Below are 12277 nucleotides of genomic sequence, written 5' to 3'. Positions count from 1 at the left end.
CTAGCTATATGCGCATGCGTATATTAGCCGATGCATTTGATCGGCCAAAACCACCTTGCCACGTTCAAATCGAAGCGAATGCTTTTTCGACCACAAACACTAATGAGGCAGATGCTAGGGACCACAGTCTGGAGTACTTGCGTCATTCTGGCGACACCTTTCGGTGAAAACGACCCATGTAAAGCTTGAGATTATTTTACACCAGGAATGTTGAATGACAATGGGTATATAGGCAGGTACTGAAGTGGATGACCTTAAGTCTAGTTCAATAATCAACTGAAGGGTTTCCATGATGAAAATCAATTATTAGCCATAATCTACACTAACCACAATTGGCATGGCTTCACATAAGTGTCATGAAGTCTTTGATTACCATGATACCCCACACTGACTGCATGACCTCATGCAGCAGGCTGTAGTAGTGTATATTGACTGCTGATCAAGATTTATGATGCCATGCATGTAATTCAGTATATGCATTGGAATCTTCACATTTCATAGCTTTCAATGATAGATGTACATTCATGTAGAGAAAACGTAACATTAAATAAATTACAAGTGCTAACCAAATGTTTTTACACTTGCATTGATAAATTTTTGCTGATGTCAATAAATGATAAGATGCCTTCACGAAATAATGAAAAGTCACCATTTACAACAGTGTGGAAAAAATCAGAGAAGATTGGATGGTGTCTGTGAAACTCTGCTTCCCTTTGGGTAACCAGGGCAGGGTGATCACGAAGGGGGTCTTCACCAAAAGGACTAAAAATTGTCAATTGTCCTCCATAACTCTCAAAGTTATTTACAGCACTATCACCATCAGGAAGTAGTGTGGGATCAATTTGTACAGCACAGTTTCTTTCAATCATAGCACGAAATGGAACTCTAGATCTCCTACCTGCAATTTCATGCCAGTTGTGTAATTTATGCATATACTCGAACAACAAAGTCACATGAATCACCTGAAATTGGATGACTGTTCCATGATTGTACCACAATTGTTGTTCCCACATTAACTACTTGAAGGGTAAACCAAGACACACAATATTTTGTGTGTGGACAATCCATGTCGATGTCCCCAGCAGTTTCCAATGACACCAAGCAGGATTTAATAGGGTAATTAACTCGTGTGTTAATCTCCACCCACATCCGCTCCACTATATGATTCTTTGTATACAATACAAACATGTGTAGTGTTAACCTATAGCAACATGGTAACCATTACACACCTGTTTAGATGTGCTTTGAAGGTGTGGAGGGCGACAAGTGTTATGCCTAAGGTGCGCCAAAGTCTCCTGTACATGTAGCATCAACACCCATTCCTTTCCTTGATCAATGCGACGTTGATCCCAGAGTCCATATTCCAAAACAATAGGTCTATGCAAACCAGCATTGTAGCTAATACATATAGCATGCAGTTAATCATTGTTCACGTTGCTTACTTATAAAGATTGCAATAGATTTCTATATTGTTTTTAATGGGCATGGATGTAAATCCCACAATCATACCACTGTAACCATCAACTGCTGTTACATGGGTTACACCATACATGACCAGCTTTTCATTCTGATCAACGTGTAACTTGTGCCCAAAGTAATCAGCATGATATGGGACAGGATTTGTTTGATGCGATGTTGCAGTATTTCTGGCACTTTGGTATCCAGGGTTCACCCTTCCTAGGGAGTCCCCTACTCTGTTTTGGCTGACTTGTACTCCATGAGATGATAAAAGCCCTGTCATCATCTTGCGACCATACGTCGGTCCAACCTGTAATTATAACAAAGTTACTGATTTTCATCATAGTCCTCGTTATTTTGTTTACGCACACATGAAACAGCACGAGAAACGATTTCATCCAGATCATCATCGTCTATTTTAGTAGTCTTCTTGATTCCTCTTTCACTGCAAAACTTTTCTATTGATCTGAGAGAAAATCCTTTTTCTCCTGGAAACTGCTCCTGAAACAAGTCTCTTAATTTTGGATGAGTCATCTTTTCAACTTCAACTTTGTGCCTAACAAACTCTTCAAAATCATCCAAAGCCATTTTTCTAGTTGCCATAACACCCTATTCCATATATCAAGAGTTAAAACTGTTATTAACTGTTGCTTATATTAACCCTTGAGGTGTCAGTACTGAATGGTTTGAATTTCATTGAAGTGTTGAGGTGTACATTCAACTATGTGAAGCCATGCCAATTGTGGTTAGTGTAGACTATGGCTAATAATTGATTTTCATCATGGAAACCCTTCAGTTGATTATTGAACTAGACTTAAGGTCATCCACTTCAGTACCTGCCTATACCCATTGTCATCATCAACATTCCTGCACGGTGTAAAATAATCTCAAGCTTTACATGGGTCGTTTTCACCTAAAGGTGTCGCCAGAATGTCGCAAGTACTCCAGACTGTGGTCCCTAGCAGCATTCAGGCACCTATTATGCTCAAAATTATGCCAGCATAATAGGCTGGTCCCTAACTCTGAGTAGAACAGTCCTGTAAACGCAACGTACTGTACTCTCAGTAGAGCAGTCCTGTAAGCACAAGTAAGAAGAGCACTAATGGTGACATCACAAAATCCACAATGTTTGGAAACAGCATGATGTTTTCAATGTGACATTTGGATATGCACCAATAACAACACAATGGCAATCAGTACAGTGTTAACAAGCTAAGGTACTAATTAACGCAAAATTACTCTAGATCTATCCCACAACCTATCCAATTTTTTGATTTAAAAGTACTGATGTTACAAGAGTACATAGTTTCTTGGAAGCGTTGAGCCCCTCCGTCACAATAGCCATCACAAAAGCTCCTTCTATATCATCAACCGAGCTTGACTCTTGTTGATCTCACTGCATAAAGTGTAGCAATAAAGAACATACCATGTGTGAACAAATTTTGTACCTCTTAGAACTGCACACACATATTATAGCGGGTCTCGTTCTGTTAAATGTAATAAAGTTACAATGGACAACAAGATAAAAATATTACCTCAGCTAAAGACTCCCACTCTTCTAGCCATGCATCTTCAGTCCGAACTTGATTGCATAAAGTATAGCAATAAAGAACATACCATGTGTGAAGAAATTTCTTACCTCTCAGATAGAATAGCACACATACACGGAGTCTCGTTCTTGTAATGAAGTTACAATGGACACCAAAATAAATCTTATTACGGACTCCCACGTGAGGAGTGAAAACTCTTCGACCTGCAGTAATTTGGTGACACTTTGAATATGAAATAGCACTGGCGTACCTGTTCTGTATAACTGTGTGGTTGAATGGGGTCATTCTTTTCTTCTTGCATCAATGAAGTTACAGCATGCAGTAGTAATCGTAAAATCATCAAGAATGGATGGAACAACTGCCAGCTAAAAACACACGAGTAGCTATGAACAATTTAATTGTAATGGAAACTAACTTTACAACGCCTTGACTAGGAGCTGTCATGCTTCTCCTAGCTGCGCCTGCCTGTGCGAAGTCTGCACGACTAACCAGGAACACAATTCTAAAGATAAATAAGTACCAAGCTTGCCACAAGCAAATAACTCACACTGGCATCACGCGAATGATAAATGCTATGTCGGCAGCAGAAGCTTGACGGCAGTATAGTGACTTCAGAGGCATGGCATACTTGTTCTAGTTCAGTTGCACTTGAGGCGCCTCTTCCTTCCGCATTGATGGTAACCGTATTCTTGGTAACTTGTCTTCTCGGTGCTACCTCCTATAAAGAAGCAAGTAGCCAGCTACAAAAAAAAAAATATTTCATGCAAACTAACTTGACAACAGCTTAGGTAGCTACTAGCTATCCAAGAACTGCCCAAAATGTGTGCCCAATTGTGTTTAAACTTTCACTATCTGACCCTGTCAAAATAACATACACCCACCCATTTATATCTCACGAGCATAGTATTATGACAGTGGGGACCCCATAGATAGTATTGAGTGTACACTACCATGAAGTGTACCGTTTTCTCTATGGTTCGATGGCGCTTAATACTGTTCTCAGCTACATGGGTACGCAAAATGCAGCATATAGAAAGGCATTCCACTCCGGTGGCCACGTATCACTTTTAAGCTTTCTCTTCGTAAAGTGATCTGCCAAGTGAGACTAATACTTATTTTGTTTTGAAACCACCATTGAAACAATGAGAAAATGAACACAAATTACAACCAAACAAACAGACAAAGTGAATGAAATCCTCGGTGGTATCATAGATAATATATTCCCCCATGGATGTGAAGCTAATAAGCTCCACCTGTTCTAAGCTGGTTTCGTGCTCCTAGTAAAATGACCGTCAAATTTGTGGACATATTATCTCGACTATAAATCTTTAATGGTCTTGAAATTCTTGTGAAGTTGGTATACAGATATCACAATATATAATTTGGGTTATTGTTACCTCATAAGAGTAGACTCGTCGGTAGTACTAAAGGAAGAATGGTACCGTCACCTCGAGCAGGTCTAAATATAGCTCGCCACATCTGAATACTAAATGTTGAATTCGATTGTGGTTTATATTGAGTACCTATTACGTGAGCTACGGTAGTTGTAAGAAGTTTTGGATTGTTTTCGTCTTGCTTTCGTTGTGGCGGACCCAGAATTCGTCTATTAGAGAAGCTGTTGTGTCTGGTGACTCGTATTCGACTCTACTTAGCGTGTTTACTGAATTTTGCTCGCCACGGGTGGTGATCATTAATTGGAACTCTCGTTCTATTGTATTTCAGTTACTGTTATCTCTTTGCGGAGAGGTTCATCTAAACCCATAACCTGATATTTCTTCCTTGTGGATTGTGCAACGAGCTCGTTTTGCAAGGCAATTTGTTGTGATGGTTGCGACCTTTGGGTTCACACTTTCTGTGATCCACAGATGTCTGAAAACTTGTTATGATGAACTCGTGAATTCTCCAGATGATTAAGTGTCGATCAGTAAGTCTGGCCTCTGAGAAAGGTGTCACTGCTCCACCTTATGATTTTAGTATTTAAAGAATAGTGTATTTGGTGGTTCAGGAGAGGTCACCTCTGTTTCCTGTTTGTGTTTAAATTCTCGGAAGTATTGTTTCCAGATGTTCTGATTCGTTTGCTTACCTTTGTTGTCATCATGTTGATATTTTAGCTATTACTGAAACGTTTTGGATACATCAATTCTGTCCATGCAATTATATTGGAAGGATCGTTCTCGACATGGTGGTGGTGTTCTCAAGTTCCGACAAGATCTCCAAGTATCGCATCGAGCTGATTTAGATTGCTTTTGTAATGAGCTCTTGTGGATGGAGATAGCTACTTTGAATGGACCATTTTTTGTTGGAGTTTATTGTAGATCTCCTTCTCAAAGTAACAGTTTAATTATTACATTGTCACAATCTTATGATGTCATCATCGCTTGACAGTTTTAAAATAACCAAGACCATTATTTTAATAATGCGCTTGTAATATACACATTAATGTTCAAGAAACATGCTACATTCTGATTGGTTAAAACATAGAAACCAATTCATATGCGTCAAATCATGGCTGCATTTTTTGCAGCGTATAGCTATAGGTATAGTAATTACGTAAATTGCTTTTTTTATATTGTAGCTAAGTGATTCATTGTTTAGTTTGATGGTACAGTGTTCAATGGGAATCCATGCCCGGTGGCACTATGCAATGTTCCTATATTTTTCATGACCTCATAAAAAAGACCTATCATTGCAGTAACTTTAATTTCCAGTTATTTATGATCCAGTAGTATGTTGTAGCTAGTGTTTGACCTTATAGAGTGGTCATCGCTTTTCGCTGTTATTTGCACTCATAATAGCATACGAAATGTACGTAGCTAATGTGTATATGTGACACTTAAAATGAAAGTGCCACTGGATCTAAGAGTCGCCACCTACTGTATCAGAGGTCTATCTTGTAAGGAGCTGCGACAGCATAATTTTGGGCTTGCAAAGTTATGTTGCTTCAAAAGCACAAAAGAAGGAAATTACGTAGATGAATCTATAACTTGCATGGGTTGTGGTGTTAGTAAAAGATGAGTGCTCTAGTACGTAGCTAGAGTCATATTATAATTCTCATGTCAAGCTCTTTGATACATAATTTTAATATGGTCCTAGTAAAAAGGTGGCCTTTGAATAGACTCATGGGTGATCACTAAGCAAGATTTTACGACAGGCTTTATATAATTATGACATTTTGGCTATTTCCATTTCCGCTTGCAACAATTGTGTCCGCTTTTAATCCTAACAAGCGGGGTGGCGTTAAGTAAGTAGAAACACACGCTCATAATGTCATTGCCGTAATGTGAAGAATTAATTATATGGTTTCATAATGGCTTGCAGTAGCAATTAAAAGTTTTCTGTTGCAGGGAAACAATGAAGTTGATTGCAAGTTTAACTTTCCCACTTTGGTTGTAAATATTTTAGTTGTCAAATGTGACATTAGGACTGATTTTCCAAAATCCAGTCACAAGTAGAGTATTCCATCAAAAGTGTACGCTCTGTTAGAGTAATCGGACAAGCTCTCCATGCAACAAAATAAACATAGCTAATAATGGTTTAGAATAATCGATTCTTTACTGTGATTGGAATGTGTAGTTAGTACACTGAATAACAGTGTACCTAAAAATAATGTTACACGTACAAAACCACATTAGTGATGACACAATGTATTATGTATTTCAAATGTGACGTTAAGAGTGATTATCCAAAATCCGGTCACAATTGAATGTGATCAGGCACGATCACGTACTTTGAGTGACAGTTTTGGGGTTGTATTGAAAAATTTAGTGCAGAAATCATCTTCTGATATGATAGTTTGGTAAAGCCACTGGCTGCCAATTTCATGCTCCACCCAGCCCCTTGGGAGTAGTGCAATACAGGGGATTTGACAAATCTGAGCCCATGGCCAATTTCTCACTACTGGGACAAATCAGCTGCCAAATCCTCACCCACCACCCCTCGTAGGGGATTTGACAACACTTCAATCCTGTATAATGCTAATGATTTAATTCCAGCAATAAAGAATTTTACTATTACACATGTATGTCACCAGCAGGTACAAATCATAAACCTTCGCGATACCATGCATCACAAAAATCACATGCAAGTCTTATTTGTGCATATTAAATGTGATTTATGCCACTAGTAACCGGCAAAACCTTGTAAAACACTTGGTGATTTCCATGGCGGTGCGTGTCTGAGGGCTCACCACACATGGCACTAGTTTATTCATTTAATTTTGTAAACTAACTTCGTTATCACCAATATTTATGGCCCCTTTTGGTTAGTGCGATTTTTATTGTTTAGAAATACGTGTAGCAGCTACAGCTACCAAGGTGAATACATGCGAATCGGACTTTGACAAACATCAGTTTCCTCTGATGTGGGTACAAAAATCAATGTTGAATCCCTAGGGGTGGGGGTGAAATTGACAAGTGCATAATAAACAACAATAATTTTGTTACCACTGTGGCCAACCATATCGACAGGAGTCCTTCTTTATCATAATAAAACCATTCGTTCAACCGGCCTAGTAAAATATTATGCACGCATGCCTACACCATGCTGGATTTTTTGTGGTCAGTCAAGATCGTTTAGGCCTGTTCAGGCCTCGAAACAGTGAAAACATTTTGTTCGGTCAAATGGCAGGACAAACTGAGGGATGATCAGTCAGCTATTATTTTGTCCTGACAGTGCTCAACTACACTTCTAGTTTGACACGTACACTTGAATAATATACTGAGGAAGTGCCAAAGTAGTGCAACTTTGTTATAAATTAAAATGTGCACATTGCTTCTAGTAAGGAAATAGGATGCTTCAAAAGGTGATTCATGTATCTCAAAAGTCAAAGTCACCATTAAAACATTTGCTTACAAATACATATTACACTTTCATACATGGCGGGTACAAGTAGGATATGGTACTCAAACCTCAAAGTTTATCAGAAGCATGTAACTTGTAAACTTGTGGTTACCACAAACCATAAACAAGTCACCTAACTAACATTACTGTCTACTCTCCTGTTCTCAGCTGTGATGTAGCAATGTCGGACCATGTGTCCAGACAACAATTACATTGATCAGTGTTGTCCGGTGACTGAACATTATTTCGAGGCCTGCTGTTGTTTATCGTTTTGACACAACTGCACTTAAACACACGCAAAACACACAAGCTAAATACAAACCATGCGACAGATACATGTTATTATAAACAGCTCATACATTTTTAATCACATCGCGATAATTTAATTTAATTCCTTCACAACAGTTACATTTATTTTCTTCTTTATCGATGCTGCCTGTGAATACACAATTTGATACAAACACTAGTTAATTCAATAAAATGCTCACCGGACACTATTCTGAATAAATCACGACGCAATGTACAGTGTGCACGCTAATGTACAGTTCACCTGTTGAAAACCAATACAAAAATGAATGGTTCAGGGGTACCACCATTTGTTTCTCTAATAGAACACACATCAAATGTCACATACATGTGAAGCTTAAACACTTTCAAGGAAGAAACACCAATTCTGAGGTTTTGTGAATACAGTGGAACCTGTCTAAGGCGGTCACCCTTGGGCCAAATTTTCTTGGCCTTAATAAGCAGGTAACTGCTTCATACAGTTGGATTAGTGTATAACTGGTCCACTTTGGGATTTAAAGGTGGTCTTTTATACAGGTGCCCATCAAACTTACAAGGTGAACCTTTTTACTAGCGCTTTCGTTCTATGGAACCGGTTGCAGTTGGCAGGAGCCTCCATAATAATTATCACAGGGTTCCACTATATTTCGATGAGGATTATTTAGAAGTTGAGCAGTGTTGAAATGACATTTTCTGCTGATTTGTAACCAATCTGTGTAATGCATTAATGTGTGAAAGTATAAGTATTTCAAGCATGAGAGTTTTCTGTTACAGTGGAACCTGTCTTAATGGGCACCTGTATAAAAGACCACCTTTAAATTCCCAAAGTTACAGTGGAACCTGTCTCAGGTTACTGCTAATGGCTATGGAATACGTTTAAGCAGTGAAGCCTTGCACCGATTGTATAATTGCGCCTCACACGTAATAGATTGGTGGTGCCAATGGTCGATTGTGGTGCTCAGTATTATTGGTCTTGTGGTGTCGGCTAAACAAGCCACTGCCTGATCGCTATAACTATATGAGAGTCAAAGTTATGTATACCAAGATTCACATGGGAATCCTTGGACGTGTTAGACAGGTGACTGCTTAATACAGACCGCAATGCATGCATTTGTATGGGAAGACATTCAGGACCGTTGCACTTTGGCCGCTATACGGAGGCGACCACTTAATCCAGGTGACCGTTAGCACAGGTTGGTAAAACAGTCATCATTTACCCAAAAATATTATACAATCCATTGATACCAAGCAAATTTTTTTGTATTGTTAAAAAGTATACTATGCCATACAAATGCTGTCATATATAATTTACATCCAATAAAAACAGAATTGCAAGCATGTACACGGCAGAATCTCGATTATCCAAGCCCTTGGGGACCAGCAGGTGTGTCGGATATCATAGCTCTGAAAATTTGCGCAATATCAGCTCAAATCAGTGTATTACGAACAGCAAAAAAATTAATTTTTCAACTTCCTCAATAGAACACTCACTACTCTAATAGAGCAATCAATTTTGGAATTGTCTGAATTGAAGTTTCGATAAGTAATTGCATAAGGCTCCCCTGTAAGGCCACCATTATTCTATTCTTTATTTCCTTTTTGTCACCATCGCATCAATGTTTAGATAGACTCACTAAAACTTAACTGTTTACATGTGAATAACAATGTGTAACACAGCTCCAATGTGAACATACTAGCATAACGGCAGAGCTCAAATTGAGGGTATACAGGAGTACACAAAGTATACCTTGTTAGAATTATTTCTGGGAATAGTGTACCTTGTTAGCTTCAAGATTAATGTACTATACTAGAACATTCACTAGAGCATTCATCACAAAGAAATATTCGAGTATTCACTAATCATTCTGTGCTCTTTCGGTAGAGCAGTACTAAATTGATTGGGGGAAGAATCGGTTAAGAAAGCTACCCCACTAGCTCTAAAATTGGTAAGGCCTTTCTTTTTTTCTGTTTTGCTCTCAGGTCTGAACTTCAGTGTATTATAATATATACCTTCATATTATTTTACAATTAAAGCATTGCACAATGGTGCACAAATTTCAGGGGGACTAGTTTACATATGTGAAGGTGCACACACTTACTGACACCAAAGGATGGTTAGCAATTACTTCCCCAGCCGCCCACTCCCCTCCCCCCACATGTACCTGTGGTACTCACCAATGGGATACTACAGCATGTAATAACACTAATGATGGAATGTTGTCGCAAGACATAGTGATGTTTTGATGAATAGGCAATATTATTATTAATGTTAATAATTCCACTGGGCACCCCCAAACTCTTTGGCTAAGGTGAATCAACATGAACTGTTTAGTCTCATGTGGCCAAACCTTTTTTCGCGCAGGGGCTTATCGATTAGAGATTATAAGCGTCCACACCGAAAAGGGTCTGGTCCAGTTCGTATAGGTCTCAGCACGTTCGTCAACACCTGGAGTGTCGTTGACCATGGATACATCATTTTACATTCAGAATTATTAATTATCTAATAACATCAAACGGGTATGTTAATAATGTAGTGACTTTAAGTGACGTGACCCAATCAGCAGTCCTTTGGTGTTTTCTGTTTACACCATAAAGCATTAAATAAATAAATAAATAATAAACATCCAACACCATGTTGTTGACTCTGTGAATGCAAACTGGACCAGACCCTTTTCGTGCAGGCACTTATAATCTCCAATCGATAAGCCCCTGCACAAAAATAGCGGTCTGGCCACGTGAGACTAGGAACTGTTGTCCCACTATGGGACAATTGACAAGCATAAATAAGCATAATTTAGTTGCCCCTCACTACACTGCATTGAGTCCCCTTGTTGCAACCAGTACTTGGAATAAGGATTAGATTTACTAGCACAACAATGGAACACTTGGTTGTATCAAATAAATATATAGTGCGACGGAAGGATGGATGGAGAAGGTGGGGGCGTAGGAGCATTGTAACATTCAGAACTACAGCTGGGTGAACTTAAAAACAAACACATAAGTAGGCGATTGCGCCACCTGCCTAACCAGCCTAGGCCTTAAACACGAGCTTAAACAACATTCTAACAACGGTGATCATTATTTAGAATAAACAGGTTCCGTGACACTCGCATTATTTAAAACCACTATGTATTTTGCTTTTGCTTACTTGCTATCGCCTTAATCCATTTTCCTCACACATCAGCGCGGTAAGAAGAAACTCCTATCAGCATACAGCATAGGATTACGAATTTCATAATTCGTGAATTATAAAGTACAAAATCCTAAGACCAGAACAAATATGTACGCGCTTCGCGCGCACAGCGCGCGAAGCGCGTATTACATATTTGTTCTGGTCTTAGGATTTCATGTTGCGGGAAAATTCACGGACCCTGGATCTCTCCAAAGCTCTAATGGCTTAATATGTGGAATATATTATTACCATTTTATACCATTGTTACTAGGTAACCAAAGTAATTAAGTAACCATTATATGCAACATCACATTGCCATAAACCCTAACTAATAACTGTCAAAATTTCATTCAATAAAAATAGCTACTAGCCAAATGTCATGATTTACATAACAACTGTTAGGTAGCTGAATAAAAAACCAATATGTTTTAAAATTAATGCACAGCCTGAGTAGTACAAGTTTGGGGTAGCACGGCTATAATTATTAGGTAACCATGTAACAAGGTAACTATCAGTCAAATGTCATTTATATGGTAACTATCAGGTAACTGAAAAATATTCAGTTATAATGCCACAGTGTGAGCCATATATATATATATAATATTATATAGTAACTGTCAGGTAACTAAAAAAATGCCAAATATATTTCAAAGTTAATGCCACAGTGGGAGAAGCACGAGTTTGGGACAGCATGCTTATATTAGGTAACCATGTAACAACGTAACTACCAGCCAAATGTAATGATTTATACAGTAACTGTCAGGTAATTGAAGAAAAAATTACAAGTTATAATGCTACAGTGGGAGCAGCATGAGTTTTGGTTAGCATGGTTATAATTATTAGGTAACCATGTAACAAGATAACTACTAGCCAAATATCATGATTTATACAGTAACTGTCAGGTAACTAAAATAAGGTTCAAAGTTATAATGCCATAGTGGGAGAAGCACGAGTTTGGGAAAGCATGGTTATA

General features: G+C 38.4%; 1 protein-coding gene and 1 long non-coding RNA gene across 5 annotated transcripts; both read right to left on the bottom strand.

Moving 5' to 3' along the window:
• Window positions 1-479: 479 nt before the first annotated feature.
• Window positions 480-5006, bottom strand: LOC136246891 (uncharacterized). 4 transcript variants are annotated; one of them, XM_066038488.1, is made up of 14 exons: window positions 4406-5006; window positions 3556-3748; window positions 3424-3510; window positions 3259-3373; window positions 3098-3211; window positions 2994-3040; window positions 2907-2945; window positions 2480-2854; window positions 2372-2434; window positions 1828-2325; window positions 1443-1768; window positions 1230-1398; window positions 963-1167; window positions 480-898 (listed from the first exon to the last, which is right to left on the bottom strand). In XM_066038488.1, the coding sequence occupies exons 10-14, from the start codon at window positions 2059-2061 to the stop codon at window positions 576-578; spliced, it is 1257 nt and encodes a 418-aa protein (XP_065894560.1). In that variant the 5' UTR covers window positions 2062-2325; window positions 2372-2434; window positions 2480-2854; window positions 2907-2945; window positions 2994-3040; window positions 3098-3211; window positions 3259-3373; window positions 3424-3510; window positions 3556-3748; window positions 4406-5006; the 3' UTR covers window positions 480-575. The 4 variants fall into 4 exon arrangements, with proteins under 4 accessions (XP_065894560.1, XP_065894563.1, XP_065894562.1 ...); XM_066038491.1 differs by having other exon boundaries at window positions 1230-1377; window positions 2372-2854; XM_066038490.1 differs by having other exon boundaries at window positions 2372-2854; window positions 3424-3492.
• Window positions 5007-8103: 3097 nt separating this feature from the next.
• Window positions 8104-11396, bottom strand: LOC136243719 (uncharacterized). The gene is made up of 3 exons (XR_010694977.1): window positions 11281-11396; window positions 8336-8397; window positions 8104-8283 (listed from the first exon to the last, which is right to left on the bottom strand). It is a non-coding gene; the product is annotated as an uncharacterized lncRNA (long non-coding RNA).
• Between the last annotated feature and the right edge of the window lie 881 nt (window positions 11397-12277).

Source organism: Dysidea avara, chromosome 2 (genome assembly GCF_963678975.1).
Source record: "Dysidea avara chromosome 2, odDysAvar1.4, whole genome shotgun sequence".
Taxonomy (NCBI): Eukaryota; Metazoa; Porifera; class Demospongiae; order Dictyoceratida; family Dysideidae; genus Dysidea; species Dysidea avara.
This window is presented reverse-complemented; position numbering and strand designations above follow the sequence as displayed.